Source organism: Strigops habroptila, chromosome 6, assembly GCF_004027225.2.
Source record: "Strigops habroptila isolate Jane chromosome 6, bStrHab1.2.pri, whole genome shotgun sequence".
Taxonomy (NCBI): Eukaryota; Metazoa; Chordata; class Aves; order Psittaciformes; family Psittacidae; genus Strigops; species Strigops habroptila.
This window is the reverse complement of record NC_044282.2, coordinates 61632267-61649239: the sequence shown is the minus strand read 5'-3', so window position 1 is coordinate 61649239 and position 16973 is coordinate 61632267. Positions and strand designations below refer to the sequence as shown.

General features: G+C 43.4%; 1 protein-coding gene across 2 annotated transcripts in view; it reads right to left on the bottom strand.

Moving 5' to 3' along the window:
- The window catches only part of ELP3 (elongator acetyltransferase complex subunit 3), a 97328-nt gene that overhangs the window by 76999 nt on the left and 3356 nt on the right, over positions 1–16973 (bottom strand). Inside the window, exons 4-8 of one of the 2 annotated variants that reach the window (XM_030489674.1) lie at positions 15933–16003; positions 14730–14801; positions 13356–13419; positions 11404–11472; positions 9415–9569 (exon numbers count right to left, since the gene is read on the bottom strand). In XM_030489674.1, the coding sequence (XP_030345534.1) occupies positions 9415–9569; positions 11404–11472; positions 13356–13419; positions 14730–14801; positions 15933–16003 (431 nt within the window). The remainder of the gene's footprint in view (positions 1–9414; positions 9570–11403; positions 11473–13355; positions 13420–14729; positions 14802–15932; positions 16004–16973) is intronic. The other variant, XM_030489675.1, reaches the window with a different exon arrangement.

The following is a 16973-nucleotide window of genomic DNA, read 5'->3' as shown; positions in this document are numbered from 1 at the left end:
CTGCAATGGAGCCAAGAATCTTGGCATGGGATCCAGGTCATGGATGCAAACATCCACATTGAGCTGGCAGACAGCAGCGCCCAGGCAACAGAGCCCAGAGACGCAAACCAAGCACGGGTGCCTGCTTCAGCACAAGCTGGATCCTGCTCTAGGCTCTGCTGGCTACATCTCAGCTGGCTGCAAGGGGAGATCAGGCACCCAATGCACACAGAAACATCGGAATTGAGCTGTCTTATCCCACATCTCACCTCAGAGCTGTAAGAGAAAAGCATGTTCCAGTATCTGTGAGGGTGGTGAATGGATTGCCCAAGGAAGTTGTGAATGCTCCATCCCTGGCGGTGTTCAAGGCCAAGTTGAACGGAGTCTTGGGTAACATGGTTCAGTGTGAGGTGTCCCTGCCTATGGCAGGGGGGTTGGAACTAGGTGATCTTAAGTCCTTTCCAACCCAAACCATTCTATGATTCTGTGATTCTATTTAAAGGGTGGCTACACAGAAGATAGAGACCCACTTTTTACAAGGAGTCACATAGAAAAGACAAAGGGTAATGGGCAAAAGTTACTCCCGGGGATTACTCCTGTCCAGTTGGACACAAGGAAAATTTTTCACCATGAGAACAATCAGCCACTGGAATAATCTCCTCAGGGAGGTGGTGACTCCCCAGCATTGGACACTTATAAGCTCTGGCTGGACAGGGTGCAGGGCCATCCAGTCTGGGTCATGCTTTGCCAGGAGAGGTTGGACCAGATGATCCCTGAGGTTCCCTCCAACCTGGGATTCAAGGATTCTATGATCTCCGGAGGCAAACAAGGCAAAGGTTTTGCAGAAAGAGAAAATTAGGTAATCGCATAATCCAAGCCCAGACAGAGGGTGACCAAATTCAGGCTGCAAAAACACTCCCGGCTCTGCCAGTTCTCATCTTTTCAGTACTTGACTTCACAAACTGATGGGCCATGAGGACGCACCAAGTCCCAGAGCACATTAGCTGCATCACATTGCAGAAAGACATATTTCAAAAGCAAACAGCCTCTGCTCTGCCTAATACAGCATTCACAAAACAGTCCCAGGAAAACCACTTCTTGACATCCTTCCATAGGAGTATGAAAATTAAACCTGCCTTTTTTTTTTCCGTGCTTACTGCACCCACCATGTTACTAGAAAATGACTTTTCTTTCAAATTAATTTAGCACTGTTGAAAGGCAATGGATCTCCGTTTACAGTATCAATGAGGCAAGCACAGCACAGCTGAGGGAACTATAAACCACATCTTGCTCTTCTACCAGCCCATTTTAATTTGGGCTGGAAAGCAATCTCTGCTGGAAGAAGGAAAATACATAGTGCAGGTCCTGCATTAGCTCTCCAGGGCATGGGAGTATCAGCCGAAGATCCTTCGCATCCTTATGAAGCTCAAAGCAATAGCTAATGTGTGATCTTCTCCCACTTGGAAAACCAGAATACAACAGCACCTGAGGCAATGCTCCTGTAATACAGCCATCAGTGTAATACTTTCTGTGTCGGGAAGGAAATTAACCCAGAAAGCTTATTTAGTACGTGTCACACCACCTCTCTGCAGCATTACCTGTGGATCACCAGCACAATCTGAACTAGAACCATATCATCATCAGGCCAAGTTCATATTCTTACAGGTGATCAAGCCATGGATAAAATTCCATCTCCAGTTACCAATCCCAGCTGACCACTCAGATCCCATCCTCACATTAACATGTCAGTGCAGGTCACTGGAGAACTTGTTATGCTTGCCGAATTACACACGCACAGCAGTGAAGCAGCAAAAATGAGAAAAGTATTCCCTTTGGCAGGTGTTCAGCAGTAATTTGCTGAAAATGTACAAAAAAAAGGCACTGAAATTCATTATTTAGCTTTGACAATGTCATGACCGCAAGGACCATCATCCCTTCCAGTGGTGCAGGATAAAATACGGATCAATAGCATTTACAGATATTGCTAAATCTGATGCCGCTCAAATTTCTGTTATGAATAAACACTACCACCTTGTAAACCATTGACAAACATATATTTGGTTCCAGCATCCACACAAATATGCGAGTATGGCTGCCTCAAATCGACCCTCCTTAGCCACCTACGTCCAGTCACAAACCTGAATATTTCACATGCAGGAGAAAATGCTGTGGAAATATTGAACAGGACAGATAACCGGATAGGCAATCACTTTCCATAGCTGCAGGAGGAACAAAAGAAGATGAACAGCTACCCATAACAAGATTAGGATCTCACAAAATGATTTTCATTTACACATCTTCCAAATAGCACACACTTCAACTGCTAAAAGTTGGGTCTTGCAGTAGAAAATACGCAATGCAAAAGTAACAGAATGCCAACAAAGGGCAGTTAGCTCTGGGTAAATTTAGAAATCAGAATGGTTTGGGTTGAAGTGACCTTAAAGCTCACCTGGTTGCAACCCCCAGATTTCTTGTAGGCCTCCTTAGGTTTTGGAAGGTTGTTCTAAGGTCTCCCCTCAAATTTCCTCAAATTCGGCAAGTTGGAAAGATGTTATCCATACCGAAGACATTCAGAGGTAAACACTCACCAATAAACAGGTTTTAAATGGCAAACATGGCTCCTGAACCATGTTTGAGTCACATCCAAAGGTGGAAACAAAGATAATCTGCCCACTTCACCAGAACTACTTAGGAACAAGCTCCCAAATCTCTGGGAACAAAAGGAAATTTAGGCAGAATCTGTTGTAAACGATCTGGCACTAAAACAACAGCCAGTTATCTCCTGCCTGGCACAGAGGCACAGAAAAATCATTGCCCAGTCAGATGTCCTGAGGGATCTGACAGACAAGCTCTGATGGATACAGCCACCGCAATTTGCAGTGTGGCTGCCTCCCGCTATTTGCTTCCTTCCCTGCCAAAAGCTGCTGCCGGCACAGGAGGGGATGCAGAACGGGATTAAGTACCCACACACCTCCGTTCCCCAAATTACTGCTAGAATAGGAGCTTAAACAGCAATTACAGCAGTTTGTGCTGGAGCTGCTCGAGCTTCCAGAGCCTACCTGTCACATACCTGCTCATTACAGCCAGTCAAAAGGTGAGATCTGACTATCAAATTCTGGCAATTTGTAGTGGGGCAATTTAACACCCTGAGCTCCCCACAGCCAAAGATTCTTCTTAAATTGCTGTACGTTCCAGATGACATTAATTTGCCACAGGGTGAACCCTGGCAGCTGAAGGGTGGACAGCTATGTTTAGCTGCTTGTTTAGGAAGGAGAAACCTCAAGCAGAGGGTCAAGGTATTCAAAAGGAGAACAGTAACCTCTTAAATCACCCCAGCATGAATCACTAGCGCTAGTGAGTCAAAGCCCTCCGATATTTTTGCTAGAGTCACAATCAGTACTCAGAAAGCACAATTAAGATACATTAGTGTAACAAGCAACCATATGTGAATTGAGCCACCTAAATTATAGGAGAGCATCTTCTCTGCCTCTGCTCACAAGGTAAAGCAGGTTTGCTTAAACCTCCTTTCTTGAGATTCACAGTGCACTAGAATTACCCACAAGCGTGGCTAGTGAAATACAGATGCACAGCCAGCTGCAATAGCACAGCCACAAATATGCCCACTTGTTACCCCACCTAAGTTCATTGCAGGTCTGTGCCCTCGAAGTCAAGCAGATGGGCTAAATCTTGGTAAAATTACAGCACAGCTGCAGTAAAACTGGACTTGCCCTGTAGAAACCTCCATCGTATCATAAAATGATTTGGGTTGGAAGGGACCTTAAAGATCATCAGTTCCATTGCCCCTACCATGGGCAGGGACACCTTCCATTAGACCAGACTGCCAAAATCTTCTAACAAAACTCCTGAAGTCTTATTTGAGAAATTTAAAACAGACTTCAACTTTGGAAATAAAGTGTAATCTTTTAAAAGTAGATTTATTCCTTACTATAGAAAAGCAAAATTAAGAGCTGCTTCACTGTCAACCTTCATGATTGCTCTATTTCTTGCAGAGAAACTGCAGTTTCTATTAGAAAAACAACTGATACATGAAACCTAATGTGGGTATTTGAGAAAAAGAATAGAATGATCTTTCCAGAACACATATCACAGAATCATAGAATGGTTCGGCTTGAAAGAGACCTTAAAGCTCACCCAGTTCCAACCCCCTGCCATGGGCAGGGACACCTTCCACTAGAGCAGGTTGCTCCAAGCCCCGTCCAGCCTGGCCTTGAACACTGCCAGGGATGGGGCAGCCACAGCTTCTCTGGGCACCCTGTGCCAGCGCCTCACCACCCTCACAGGGAACAACTTCTGCCTAAGATCTCATCTCAATCTCCCCTCTGTCAGGTTAAAGCCATTTCCCCTTGTCCTGTCCCTACAGGCCCTCATCAAAAGCCCCTCTCCAGCTTTCTTGTCAACCCCTTTAGGCACTGGAAGCTGCTCTAAGGTCTCCCTGGAGCCTTCTCTTCTCCAGGCTGAACAAGCCCAGCTCTCTCAGCCTGTCTCCATAGCAGAGGTGCTCCAGCCCTCAGAGCATCTTCATGGCCTCCTGCAGATTCATTCCAACAGCTCCACGTCCTTCTTACATCATCTGTTAACCTCACCAAACATGTTTTTCACAGGTTGCTCTGATCTGGTGTCTTCGAGAAGAGTGATTTCCAGCTGGGTTTTAAAAGGCATCAGGAGCTTCACATATCAAACCAACTGCTGCTGAAAGTGCCAGTGCTCGGGATTTTTTACCTTCCTTGGATGGACTAAGAGTTCTTAAATTGTACACACAATAATCCAGCCCTAAGCAGTGGTTATTTAAAACCTGTGTCTTCTCTTTCAGCAAAGGCTCTGAAGTAGCTGGTTCTAACTCCTTACCGCTTGCCAAAAGATCAATATGGCTTTGGGATACTTAAAGGAGATTTCCTCGTGCATAACGAAAATGTTTGTGGCAGTGGAAAGCATTGCTGCCTGCTCACCCACTCAGCAGAAGACACAGCTAATGCTGGGAACACAAAAGGACACTTAGCAAAAATGATCCATGATAAGCCTAAGAAAAAGGCAGTCTCGTGGCAGCGTCTGGTATTAGGAGCTGCAAATTCTCCACGAGGAATCAAACGTGGTCAATGGTACTCACTTCTGCAAGTTCTGGGCTTCAACGCGTGATGCAGGTGGAAAATGAACTTCTTAAGAGACTACTGACTGATGAGTGATGTAAAGCTAAACCAGTCTTGGATTATGGACCTATTATGGAAATAGTTACGATGTCAGCCACGCACCTGAATATTGTCACAGAAATATCAGGTACACCACAATTGCAGAACATACGGTTCCAGCAATTTTATCCCCTTCTTACTTTGCCATTAACAATGTGATTTACAACCAGATGGAACATCAGCCAACACGATACTGTTAAAATACATTAAAAAAAATAATTTCTGTCCATTTTTAAATACCCTAAGAGAAGCCAGGCTTGATGCTGCAGTCCAAGGTTCTGCTCGGGTGTACAGCCCAGGGGGACCTTTCTGACACCTGCCTTTCTCTTAGAATCATAGCATGGTTTGGGTTGGAAGGGACCTTAAAGCTCATCCAGTTCCAACCCCCTGCTAGGGGTAGGGACACCTTCCACTAGAGCAGGTTGCTCCAAGCCCCGTCCAACCTGGCCTTGAACACTGCCAGGGATGGGGCAGCCACAGCTTCTCTGGGCACCCTGTGCCAGCACCTCACCACCCTCACAGGGAACAACTTCTGCCTAATTTCTAATCTAAATCTCCCCTCTGTCAGGTTAAAGCCATTCTCCCTTGTCCTGTCCCTACATGCCCTTGTAAAAAGTTCCTCTCCATCTTTCTTGTGGGTCCCTTTAGGTATTCTCAACACAGGAAAGTTCTCCTTTGGCCTCATTCACTAATTAAAAGTCAGATCCTGGCTCAGAGAAGAGCTGCTCAGCCCTGGGAGTTAAGTGGTGAGTCATGGCTGCAGTTAAATATGCCCAGCACCTCTAATGACTCATGGGTCAGGTGAGAGGAGCAAAATGATGGGGAGCAGCAATCCTCATTTGCATGTGCATTTTACACCTTCTTGGTTCATTGTCCTCACAAAAGAGCAAAGGCAGCCGCAATCTAGTCAACACATTGGCTTGATGGGAACAACTCCCAGAGAGAGATGTATTTCTGTAGAGTATGTAACGAAAAATCTGTCTTATAATGTCTTACTGTGATTCTTTTACACTAATTACAGATCTCCTCCTCACAAAGTCCAAAACCCTGCTTGACAGGCATCCAGAAGTGCACTGAAATCTCCTAAGTGGTGCTCTCAGCAGTTAAAAATTAAAACTTCTCAATCTTATTGCACACAAAGGTCCCCTCTGGCTCTGCCATTCTTTACTTGGCCAACTTATTTCTCAAGCATACCAAAGCACCTCAAGCAAAGACTTCTGTCTGAATAGTCTAAAAAGTGTTTATTACCTCAATAGGGAGGTGCTACAGAAATATTAAACACCAGCAACACTTGCTCAGAGATGTCATTTCTTTTCTCCACTCGCAATGGGGTTGCTATGAAAGCTGAGCAGTTTCTCTATTCATCTTTTTTTAAGCAATCACACATTTGGTTGGTGTTGGTTTGGATTTTCCTGAGCAATGCGCTCTAGGTGACCCTGCTTGAGCAGGAAGGCCAGAGTAGATCACCTTGGGTGGTCTCTTCCAACTTCCATCATTCTGTGAGTTCATGTATGGAAATACAGTCACTCATGTGACTCATGTCCTGTCCATGCATCCATAAAAATCAAAATCTTAACTCATGCAAAAAGGACCTCCTCCTGCTTTATACATAGAGGTATATGCGGAGTTCTTCACACTGCCAAGTCAGTTGCCCAGTTTACCTTGAAGCAGATTAAAGCAACAACGTAGCTTAGATGCTCTGAGCCATCCCATGAGGATCCTGCTCTCTCCACTGACAGAGTTTCAGTCTCATTTATTCAGCAGCAGCTGACTAGAGCAGTGCCCCACTTCCCCCAGACCAATCACTCCCAGTCCCACATCATTTCTCTCATACAGGCACAGCTGGGTTTGCAGCTGTGTGATTTACCACGATGCTGGATTTAACATAAGATCCTGTCTCTGCAAGAAAGCAAGAAGCCCACTCAGAATATCCACTAGAGTCCAACAACCAGCAGAGTTTGAGGATTTATTTCTTTAGTTAGCCTTGCAGTGCCGGTTCCTGGTGAGAAATAGCATACACCTCCCTGGCAGGCAGCGGTCGTACTGTACTGCTTGAAACTGCACAGAATCACATCCTTTTTATCAGATTAACTAGGACCAGAAGCTGCAGTGCACTGATCAAGACAAAGTATTATATGAAGACGATTCAAAATTACACCAGGAGGAGGACACCAGATTAATGAGCCCTTCAGTGCTGCACAAGTCACATCGTACAGGTCAGCATGTCACTGACGCTGGGAAGACAGCGCTGGACATAGAAAGAGACCTCAGGTTTAGGACAAAGAAATGACTGGACAAAAGGGGAAAAAACTGTGTTCACAGTAAGATGGGACTGTCATGTATATAGATAGATGCTCCACTGGCTTAATCAAAGGTCATATTCAGAAGGGCTTTCAAACAAGCATCCTGGCTCAAGGTCTTTTTTCCCATTAGAGAATCATTGTACAAAATCTAAAAATAAGTAATGATCTGCAAAAGGAAGAAAAACTTCATGACTACCATAAACCCATTCAAAGTAAGGGGTCATAGAGACCAGCTCCCAGGTTACTGTTGAATGCCATGTCCACAATATAAAACAAGTAAAATACTGTCAGTATTCCCCATGTAGCATGGCCTCTGTTGATGGAAGTAGTAGGGGAGAAGGGCTGAATCGTCATGTATGAAGAGAAATAAACTTAATCGTGAATGTTTATTTCAAGGAGCATTGACCATCTCGAAACAGTACTGCAGTGACACAGCGCAACAGCTAAACGCAAGCAGCACAAAAACGTCTGATTCATTTTGAACCCAATTTCCTCGCCTCTAGAATATTTAGGAAGTGCAACTTGAATAACTCCCACATACCTCCATTTACTAAGCATTTAACATGAACTTTATGTTAAAAATATAAACCTTTATTTATCTGCTGGAAAAACCCACACACTGTTAGTGCAGGTTTTCCCACATTGCTTGATCTGCGCGCTTGCAAGGCAGCACACTGACTTCAGAGCCACTTCTTTTTGGTATGCACTTAAAATTATTTGGTTGCACAGTCTGTGTCGTAAATAGCTTCCTCAATCATCTGCAGAGCAATAGCCAGGCTACTCGAAACACACTTTTAAGTCCAATAAAACACCACCAGTGGACAAAATATGGAATAACCACGTCCTGAACCACCTGATGTATGTACAAGGACAGCATAAATTTGAATAGACAACGTGCAAACACCACCCCTCTTCCATGATGAGCTGTGTCCTTCAGTGCTCACAGTCTGGCACGAGGGCAAAAGAAAAGCAATTCTTTTCCCAACTCACTCATTATTTTATCCTGATAAAATCCACCCGGGAAGAGCAGCACAGCACTTTTTGTCTGGTCTTTGAATGACAAGGAAAAAAACCAAAACCCAAAGAAAACCAGCAGAAGTGTTTGCTGCCCTCCAGAGGAAAAGCAAATGAAATTACAGCTTTCAAATACAAAGACATCAAGCTACCAGGCATGGGCTACTCCTACTTACTTTTAAAACCACTTTCTTTAGTAGATGATAATGATATCAAGGAAAATCCACCTGACTGAACAATGACAAGCAAACTAAAACTGCCAGTAAGGACGCTCACCTAGTTTTAACAGCTCCAAAACGTCAAATCTCTCCTTTTTCTTCTCAGTTTTACACTGCAAAATGCACTGAAAAGTTAGGTATTCAATGACCCAAAGCACACATACATAAATCAGCCTCTGATTTTCAGTTCCTCTGCTGTAAAATGAGATGAGCATCTCCCTGTCACACTGAAATACTGCAAGGGTAACTGCGATTGATGCTGCAAGGGGCTCGGAGCTCCTGAGCACTGACGCTCTCAGGGGTGAGTCATTCCTTTGCGGGAGCTGACGTCTGGCCTCCCTCCAAGGCAGGATCAGTTTCCCTTCCCAGCTAAAGGCAATAAATCCCATGGCAATGTGATTCGTCACAACACCAAATCAAGGTGAAGAGGCATAAAAGGTGGAAGTCTAGATGATATGCCAAGAAACCACAAGCAGTTTAGCATTTCCTACATGAGAAAACAGATAAAATGTGGCCCTATCTTCTCGTGGTGCTCTGCGTACACAGAGCAAGGCTGCAAGTTGAGCTATAAATATTCAGTGCATAAATATGTATTTGGATAAACATTAAAAAAGTTTTGCTGTCAGTATCTTTTGTTCTTACACCAGTTAAAGATCACTTTTAAACCACTACATGAAGGGAACCCAAGATGCTTACCTGACGGCCTCTGCAACGTTATTGGAAGTGTGACCTGACAAGGCATCATGAAGGTTTCTGATGAAGTAATCGCGGTAGTCTTCAGGCAGGGCCATGAATGTGCCACCCATCACAATAAACTCCACTTTATCCACACTGTGGCCCAACTGCTTCAGCTGTGAAATTGAAAGTACCAGGGAAAAATTAAACAGGGACTTTTTTAGAAGACTTCGCTGAAAACCCTGACATTCTTACCCCGTGTTTCCTTCTTTAGTTGCGGTATCTTTTAGCAATGACAAACTACTAACACTTTTGTAAAGACTTCTTATAAACCCTCCCCAAAATATAACCCTCGAAGTTATCTTTCTACTGCAGAACAGAGTAGACACTGAGCCCTGCATAACAGGTTTTCTTGACAAAGCAGAATCATTTGAACCTAGCCTCTTGCTGACAGAATTACACTGGTTCCAGTTTGAAGCTAGCTGAGATATGACTGACAGAAGTTTCCTTTCATCTGCTTCAATCCCTGTAGAACTAACTTCCTTACAAACTTGAGGGAATGGAGGACTACACTGAATCCATGGAGAACTTTCCAATGGGTTTGGAGATAAACCGGAAACCAGTCAAAGCAGAGCAGGATTAAGAAACTCTTCAGATCTTCTAACTCTCCAGAAAAGACCCCCATAAACCATTTTGGTACGAAAGCCACTATTTGAGTACTAAATTCTCCAACTGTCAGCAATTACCAAGAACTAGCAACTGCCACAGAAGTTCAGTAGTGTTTATTGTAGTAGGATCTCCTATTAGAAACAAGGTATTGTTCACAACTGGTAAGATCTTAACAAGAGGTTCAAAATTTGTCTTTCATCTAATGGAAATGACAGACAGTTAAAAGGTGTAAAAATAATATTCTGTGAGGATCAAGTCAGGCTAATGTAGAATTACAGAATCATGAGGAAGTTGAGGCTGGAGGGGGCCTCTGGAGATCACCCAGTCTTATCTCTCTTCTCAAAGCAGTATCAGCTACAGCAGTTTGTTCAGCACTGCACCCAAACAGGCTTTGAGTGTCTCAAAGGATGGAGACTGCACAACCTCTCCAGGCAACCTGGTCCAGTGCTCAGTCACTCTCACAGCTAAAAACTGTTTCCTGATGTTCAAATGGAGTTTCTCACATTTCAATTTGTGGCCACTGCATCATGTTCTGTCACTAGGCACCACTGAGAAGGGCCTGGCTCCGTCTTCTTTACAGCCTACCACCACGTATTTACACACATTAGCAAGACTCCCCCAAGCCTCCTCTTCCCTAGCCTGAACAGTCCTGGGGCTCTCGGCATCTCTTCATTTGCTCCAGTCCGTCCATCACCTTAGTGGCCTTTTGCTAGACTTCCTCCAGTATGTTCAAGTCTGTTGTCTTCCAGGAAGCCCAGAACTGGACACAACTCTCCAGGTGGAACCTCAGCAGTGTTGAGGCAAAAGGAAGCATCTCCTCCCTTGATGTGTTGGCAACACTCCTTCTAAGGCTGGTGGCTGTCTTTGCCTCAAGGGTACAATGCTGCTCATGGTCAACTTGATGTCTGCCAGTATCCTCAGGTCCTTTCCCATCAAGCTGCTTTCCAGCTGGTGAGTCCCCAGCATGTACTGGCGCCTGGGGTTTGGCATTTCCTTTTGTTCAACTTCAAGAGGTTCCTGCCAGCCCATTTCTCCAGCCTGTCCAGGTCTCCCTGAACAGCAGCACAATCCTCTGGTCTACCATCCACTCCTCCCAGTTCTGTATCACCAACAAACTTGCTGACAATGTGCTCTGTCCCAACATCCCCGTCATTAACGCAGAGACATTGACACATTAAACACTAGTGGCCCCAATATTGACAGCTGGGTTATACCCGGCTTCCAGCTGCACTTAGTGCTGCTAATCACAACCCTTCCAGCCCAACAGTTGAGGTGATTAGAAGCATTCTCACTATTTTCCTCACAACCACGATGCATCCCCCTTTCATGGTAAAAATTTACCTGTTCCACTCTGTGCCTTGTCTGGAGATAGGGGTCATATCTGGCTCGAATCGCTCTCATGGACGTTGGCTAAAAAACGGAGGGAGAGTCAGTTTGTAAGCTTTTTTTTTAAAAAAAAAAAAGAAAAACAAAAAACGAATGGTGGGAAGAATAAAAGAAAACTTTCAGCATTGAAACGGATGCTGAACTCTTCAAATCCTAGCTGACCCTAAACTCTTGAAACTCGCAGCCAAAGAGTCCATCCAATTGTAAATACAAACTTGGCTCCTTCCACTTTTTAAAATGATAATGAAACACACTTGTGCTGAGATGGTAACATGACATAAAAATGACACAGGTTTTCTAATTTTTAGTGCATTACAACCGGATAAAGCATCTCTGTTGTGATTCACTAGAGATACTGCAAACACCACAAACAAAATGGGTTTCAAAATACCACTTCTTCCACCCCATTCATTTTAGTTTCACTTCACTGGCACAGGTTATCCAAGCAGTGTCCCCTAGAGCTCAGTCTCAACTTTAAATATTCTTTAAGATAAACATACTCTTTCAACTCAAATCCCTAACGACTTACTTTCTGTATTATTACTGATGTAAGCGTATTAATAATACTCTAAGATAAGGTTTTCAAGTACCTTGTGTATCCTGGATTTGTTCAGCATTTCATTCATGTTATATTAAAAGCTCTAAATGATGAGGACTCTTAATCATGCACAACTCCCACATGCTGTTAGTACTAAACAAATGAATACAGTGTATCCAAACCAACAGGAATTACAAAGCATTTACATATACACAGATTTTCCTACTTTGCACTAATAGAACAAGTTTCAAGTCACTGAGAACTGGATTAACAGCAGACAAAATCTGTAACTATAAGGATGCTGGATCACCGTTTACCAAATCCAGTTTGTATTTTACCTCATTTTGTTACTTTACATCTGTACTATAGCTATGAGTTGTTCTGTTAAAACCAGTCACAATAACTTAGTCACAAGATCTGCTGCTCCTAAACTTTCTCCAGACAATGGGAGCGCACTATGTTGGAAATACGTATATTTAGTGATATATCACTGCAGATACAGAGCATTAATGTAATTTCAGATGCACTAACAGCTAAATAGCTCTTTTTCCAGAGCTTAACCTTTGTTAATCTGCAGGGTCCTGTAGGTTGGACAGGACTGAAAGCAGGTCCACTTAGGACAGGATGCTCAGGGCTCTGTCCAGTCAGTGCTTGATTATCTTTAAGAACAGAGATCCCAAGACCTCTTCAGATAAATCCCTATTCAAGTGATTGACAACTGTCATGTTAAAACATTCTTATATTAAGGCATAATTTTCCACATTCTAACTCATGTTTGTTGCCTCTCGTCTTTCCACTGGGCAGCTCTGAGGAGAAGTCTGGCTCTGTCTTCTCTGTATCTTTCCCTTAAATCCATAGGGAGCCATAAGTAAATCCATACAGTTCTGCTGGACTGTTCAGTCAGGAAAATTTTGACACAGATTGGTAACTTCTGTAGGAATCACAGCCAGCATTCATTTCAACAAACTGCACACAGCAGTGTCCCATGGGAGACAGCAATGTCACCTCCAACTGCTCGCACTCACTGATCGCTTTCCACAGCTGGAGATTCACATTAACAGCAGTTTCCACATCAGGAAGTCACAGGGTACAGCCAAGATGCTGCACTTGCCCTGCTTGGAATCACGGGCTGCTCACTCCTGCATGTATAACAGTATAAACAGCAGAAGGTGAGGAGAAGGAAGCAACTGCTACAATAATTGAGAGGAATTTCCAATCCTATAGTTGAGCTGTTTTAGATCTCAAAGTTCATGAAGCCTACTTCTGGTTTTTATTCTTGCAGCACAAGTGAATTTGCAGAAACAAAGAGCAGCCAAACCCAAGTTTATAGTGAGCGTAGGCAAGGTGTTACAGCAAACCAAAGTAATACCTCATATCCAGTGTAAGACTGTGTTGAATATTCAAAATCAGAATCGGGTCCACCCGGGCAGTATCTGCAAATATAAAAAGACAGAAAACAGGCATCAAGCTCATACAGTTGCAATGACTTAATCTGCCTGAGGTACAGGTACATGAGAAGGTGCAGGCTGAGCAAACACTGCTCTTACTGCCCCAGCTCTCATCAGAAACACACAGGAATACAAATCATAGAACCACAGATCACGGCTCAGAGCATGGGATGAATGAATGAATTCGTGTGTTTCTGCATCATCTGATGTAAATACAGGTATAGATCCAAATGCAGATGCTGGAGAGAGTGATTCTGTGAGTTGAGAGTAACTGAGCCTGTCTGTTTACAAATGATAAGCATACAGTACAAAACAGTTGTTTCGTTTAATGAGAACAGTTCAGAGATGGCAAACGACTACATCCACGTAAAACAACTTGATAAGACTTACTAGAAGCAAAGTGTCCTGTGAACCTATTTCTGGAACATGGCATTGTTTAAGCAAGCTGCCATAGAGTTTTGGAGTAATAGTTATCCATGAACTATTAGATTTTAAAAAGTAGTTTTACAATCATAAACAATGTAAGTATTTTTCATCATTGTATCAAGAACATCATCTCATTGGATCTAAAATACAATTTTCCTTTGGCATAGAAAAGCAGAAAATAAACATATCATCCTCTTATAGAATTTAAATATCTCAATTGTGAGAATACTCATTTACATTTGTTTTCTGAACTTAGGAACATGCTATTTAATGAATACAGCCTTCTAAGACTACTTCAGAACAATACAGCCTGTATGGTGACTTGGTATTAAATTAGTTTCTGCATCTAGAGGCTTGTTTGCAACTCATTCTGTGACACAGCAAGACAGACTTGCAGCTAACCACAGCACAACTGCTGGCCAGTAGGGGAATGGTACACAGCAGAGAGTAATTAAAAGGAATATAAACTTATTCTGCAGGGTCCTTAACTCGCTTTTGAGGACTGTGGTATTAATGACCAATCTACAGCCATTCTGGAACCCAACACAACCCTATGCAGGACTGTTGACAGCCCCTTCTATTTTAGTTGCAGGCACTGAGCACCCCCAACAGAAAGGGTAACAGCAGTCAGAGTACTGCAACTCATGGTGCAGATCTCAATGCACAGACCCCGAGATAATGCCATCTCAGTCAAATCGGACACATTTGCCTCACAGTATAATGGATGAGTTTCCTCGGTGCCTGCCCTGCAAACTCAACCCAAGTCATCTGTCATCATTACAAAATTAATTACCAAATTACCGGGGCCAAATTAATTTGCCGGCAAAAGTTGTGCAATCCAATTGAAGGCATTTCATACACGTAATTACCTGGAACATCTCAGACAGAATAGCGGCTCATACAAGAGCAAGAGCAGAGCCAGCTCACTCTGCATCAGGCAGCTGGTAGAGAGATAGAGATGTTTTGGGAGTGACAAGGCAGGAAACAGGCAATGTTTTGAAATAAATGAACTGATATGGTTAGAAAAAAAACAGCTGTGATTACAGATGTGCAGACTCTTAAGTCAAATGGAGGTAACATACTTCAAGGTAAAGCCAGCTTGGGTTTCTCAATTCAAATAAAACTCCAATGCTATTCCCTTAACACCACAAGCTCTTGGCAGCTGGAGGCCTTCCCCTCCATCTGTGCTCTCGTTTCACTCCAGAGCCAGGCAGAGCCAGGCTGTCACACCAAGCAAGTTTTTGCAGACACCACCTGCACCTCCTCAGGTGGGTCTCAGTTCAGCAGTTTTCAAACTTGTCAGATTGAGCCTGGTTTCTTTTCTGCAATGGGCTTCTCCAATCTGCTTACGTACCCAGTCATGTGCACAGTAACTCTGGCATGCCCTGACACAGTCATACAACTTACATTTGATCGCTAATATATTCTCCTGGTTACTGTATTCACAAAACTGTATTCTACTAACATTTAGCCCATGAAGGAAAAAGGTCTCCTCCATGAGGAAAAACTGAAAACAGTAGACTTTTTAGAGTAATATGCAGGTATCAGCAATCTGCAACTCTGCGCTTGTGCAGGAAGTAAGCCTGTCTCCAATACAATGCTGCTGCAATAGTAGATTTATGCAGAAATACTGTAAGACAGACAGAGAGCTGGGGTTGTGCAACCTGGAGAAGAGAAGGCTCCAGGGAGACCTTAGGGCAGCTTCCAGTGCCTAAACGGGTCAACAAGAAAGCTGGAGCGGGGCTTTTGACAAGGGTCTGTAGGGACAGGACAAGGGGGAATGGCTTTAAACTGACAGAGAGGAGGTTTAGATGAGATCTTAGGCAGAAGTTGCTCCCTGTGAGGGTGGTGAGGCCCTGGCACAGGGTGCCCAGAGAAGCTGTGGCTGCCCCATCCCTGGCAGTGTTCAAGCCCAGGTTGGACGGGGCTTGGAGCAACCTGTGCTAGTGGAAGGTGTCCCTGCCTGTGGCAGGGGTTTGGAACTGGATGAGCTTTAAGGTCCCTTCCAACCCAAACCAGTCTGTGATTCTATGAAAACAGTTCTCTTAGGTCATCTACGCTGTCATACTTACACACATATGTTGCCTGTGAAATTAATGTGCGGACACCTGTGTGGTTTACACATCACAGCTACGACAGCAATCTGTAAGAAGAAAAGTTAGAGAGGAGAGAAATTATGGCAATTGCTGCTGAATTGACTTGGAAGGCTACGTATACATGTGCATCTGTTAGAGACTATTTAAAGATGTTTTCTGCTTAGTCTGCCACCTAGAATACCTGTGTGTTAACTCTTGAATGAGATAACAAATACGTAAAGGAGCAGGAATCCTATTATTTAATATTTTCATGATTCAGAATAAACTGGCAGTCTATTGGAAAGAACCAGCTGTCTTATAGCGAATCTGCTTGACCACCTTGGTGAAAAGATGACACAAGACATTCAGGTATTCACTAGGCCCATCTAATGTGCACCTAAAAGGGTAAGAGTGTGCCAGCAAGCACACCAAACACCACCCGAAGATGAAAATGGGGAAGAGATTAAGAGAAACGCAAAGATATAAACCAACGATAACAAAAAGAGCTCCCTCCCTCCACCTAACTGAGCCAAGCCTTTTTTCCCTGTCTGATCTCACAACTGCTCTTCATACACTAAATGCAAGCCTAATGCCAGATTCCATCTTCCTTCATTAAAAAAGAACCAGAGGGAAGAAGAAACAGACACACTAAGATCCTCTTAATTTGGGGCACCCAAAGTAGAACACCTCATTTCCTGTTTTCAGAAATCCTGGTTGAAGTAAGAGTTTAATAAAATATTCTATAGAAAGAAGATATGAAAGAAGTGTTTGGGGTTTTTTTAAGGATGAGAGATTTTTGTGGTTTTGTTTGGGTTTTTTGGTTATGGGTTTTTTTGTTTGATGGTTGTTTTTTTTGTTGTTGTTGTTTGGTTGTTGGTTTCTTTCCCAGTTATAAAAATTGAACACTTCCTGGATTTGGGTTTCTAGGTTCTTGGGTGGTTTTTTTGTTCACTTTAGGCATGCCATACACACAGTATGGAAACTTAAAAACACACAGCTGAATGTTAGCTGTACTTTTATTACTGTTTTCAGCCTGAA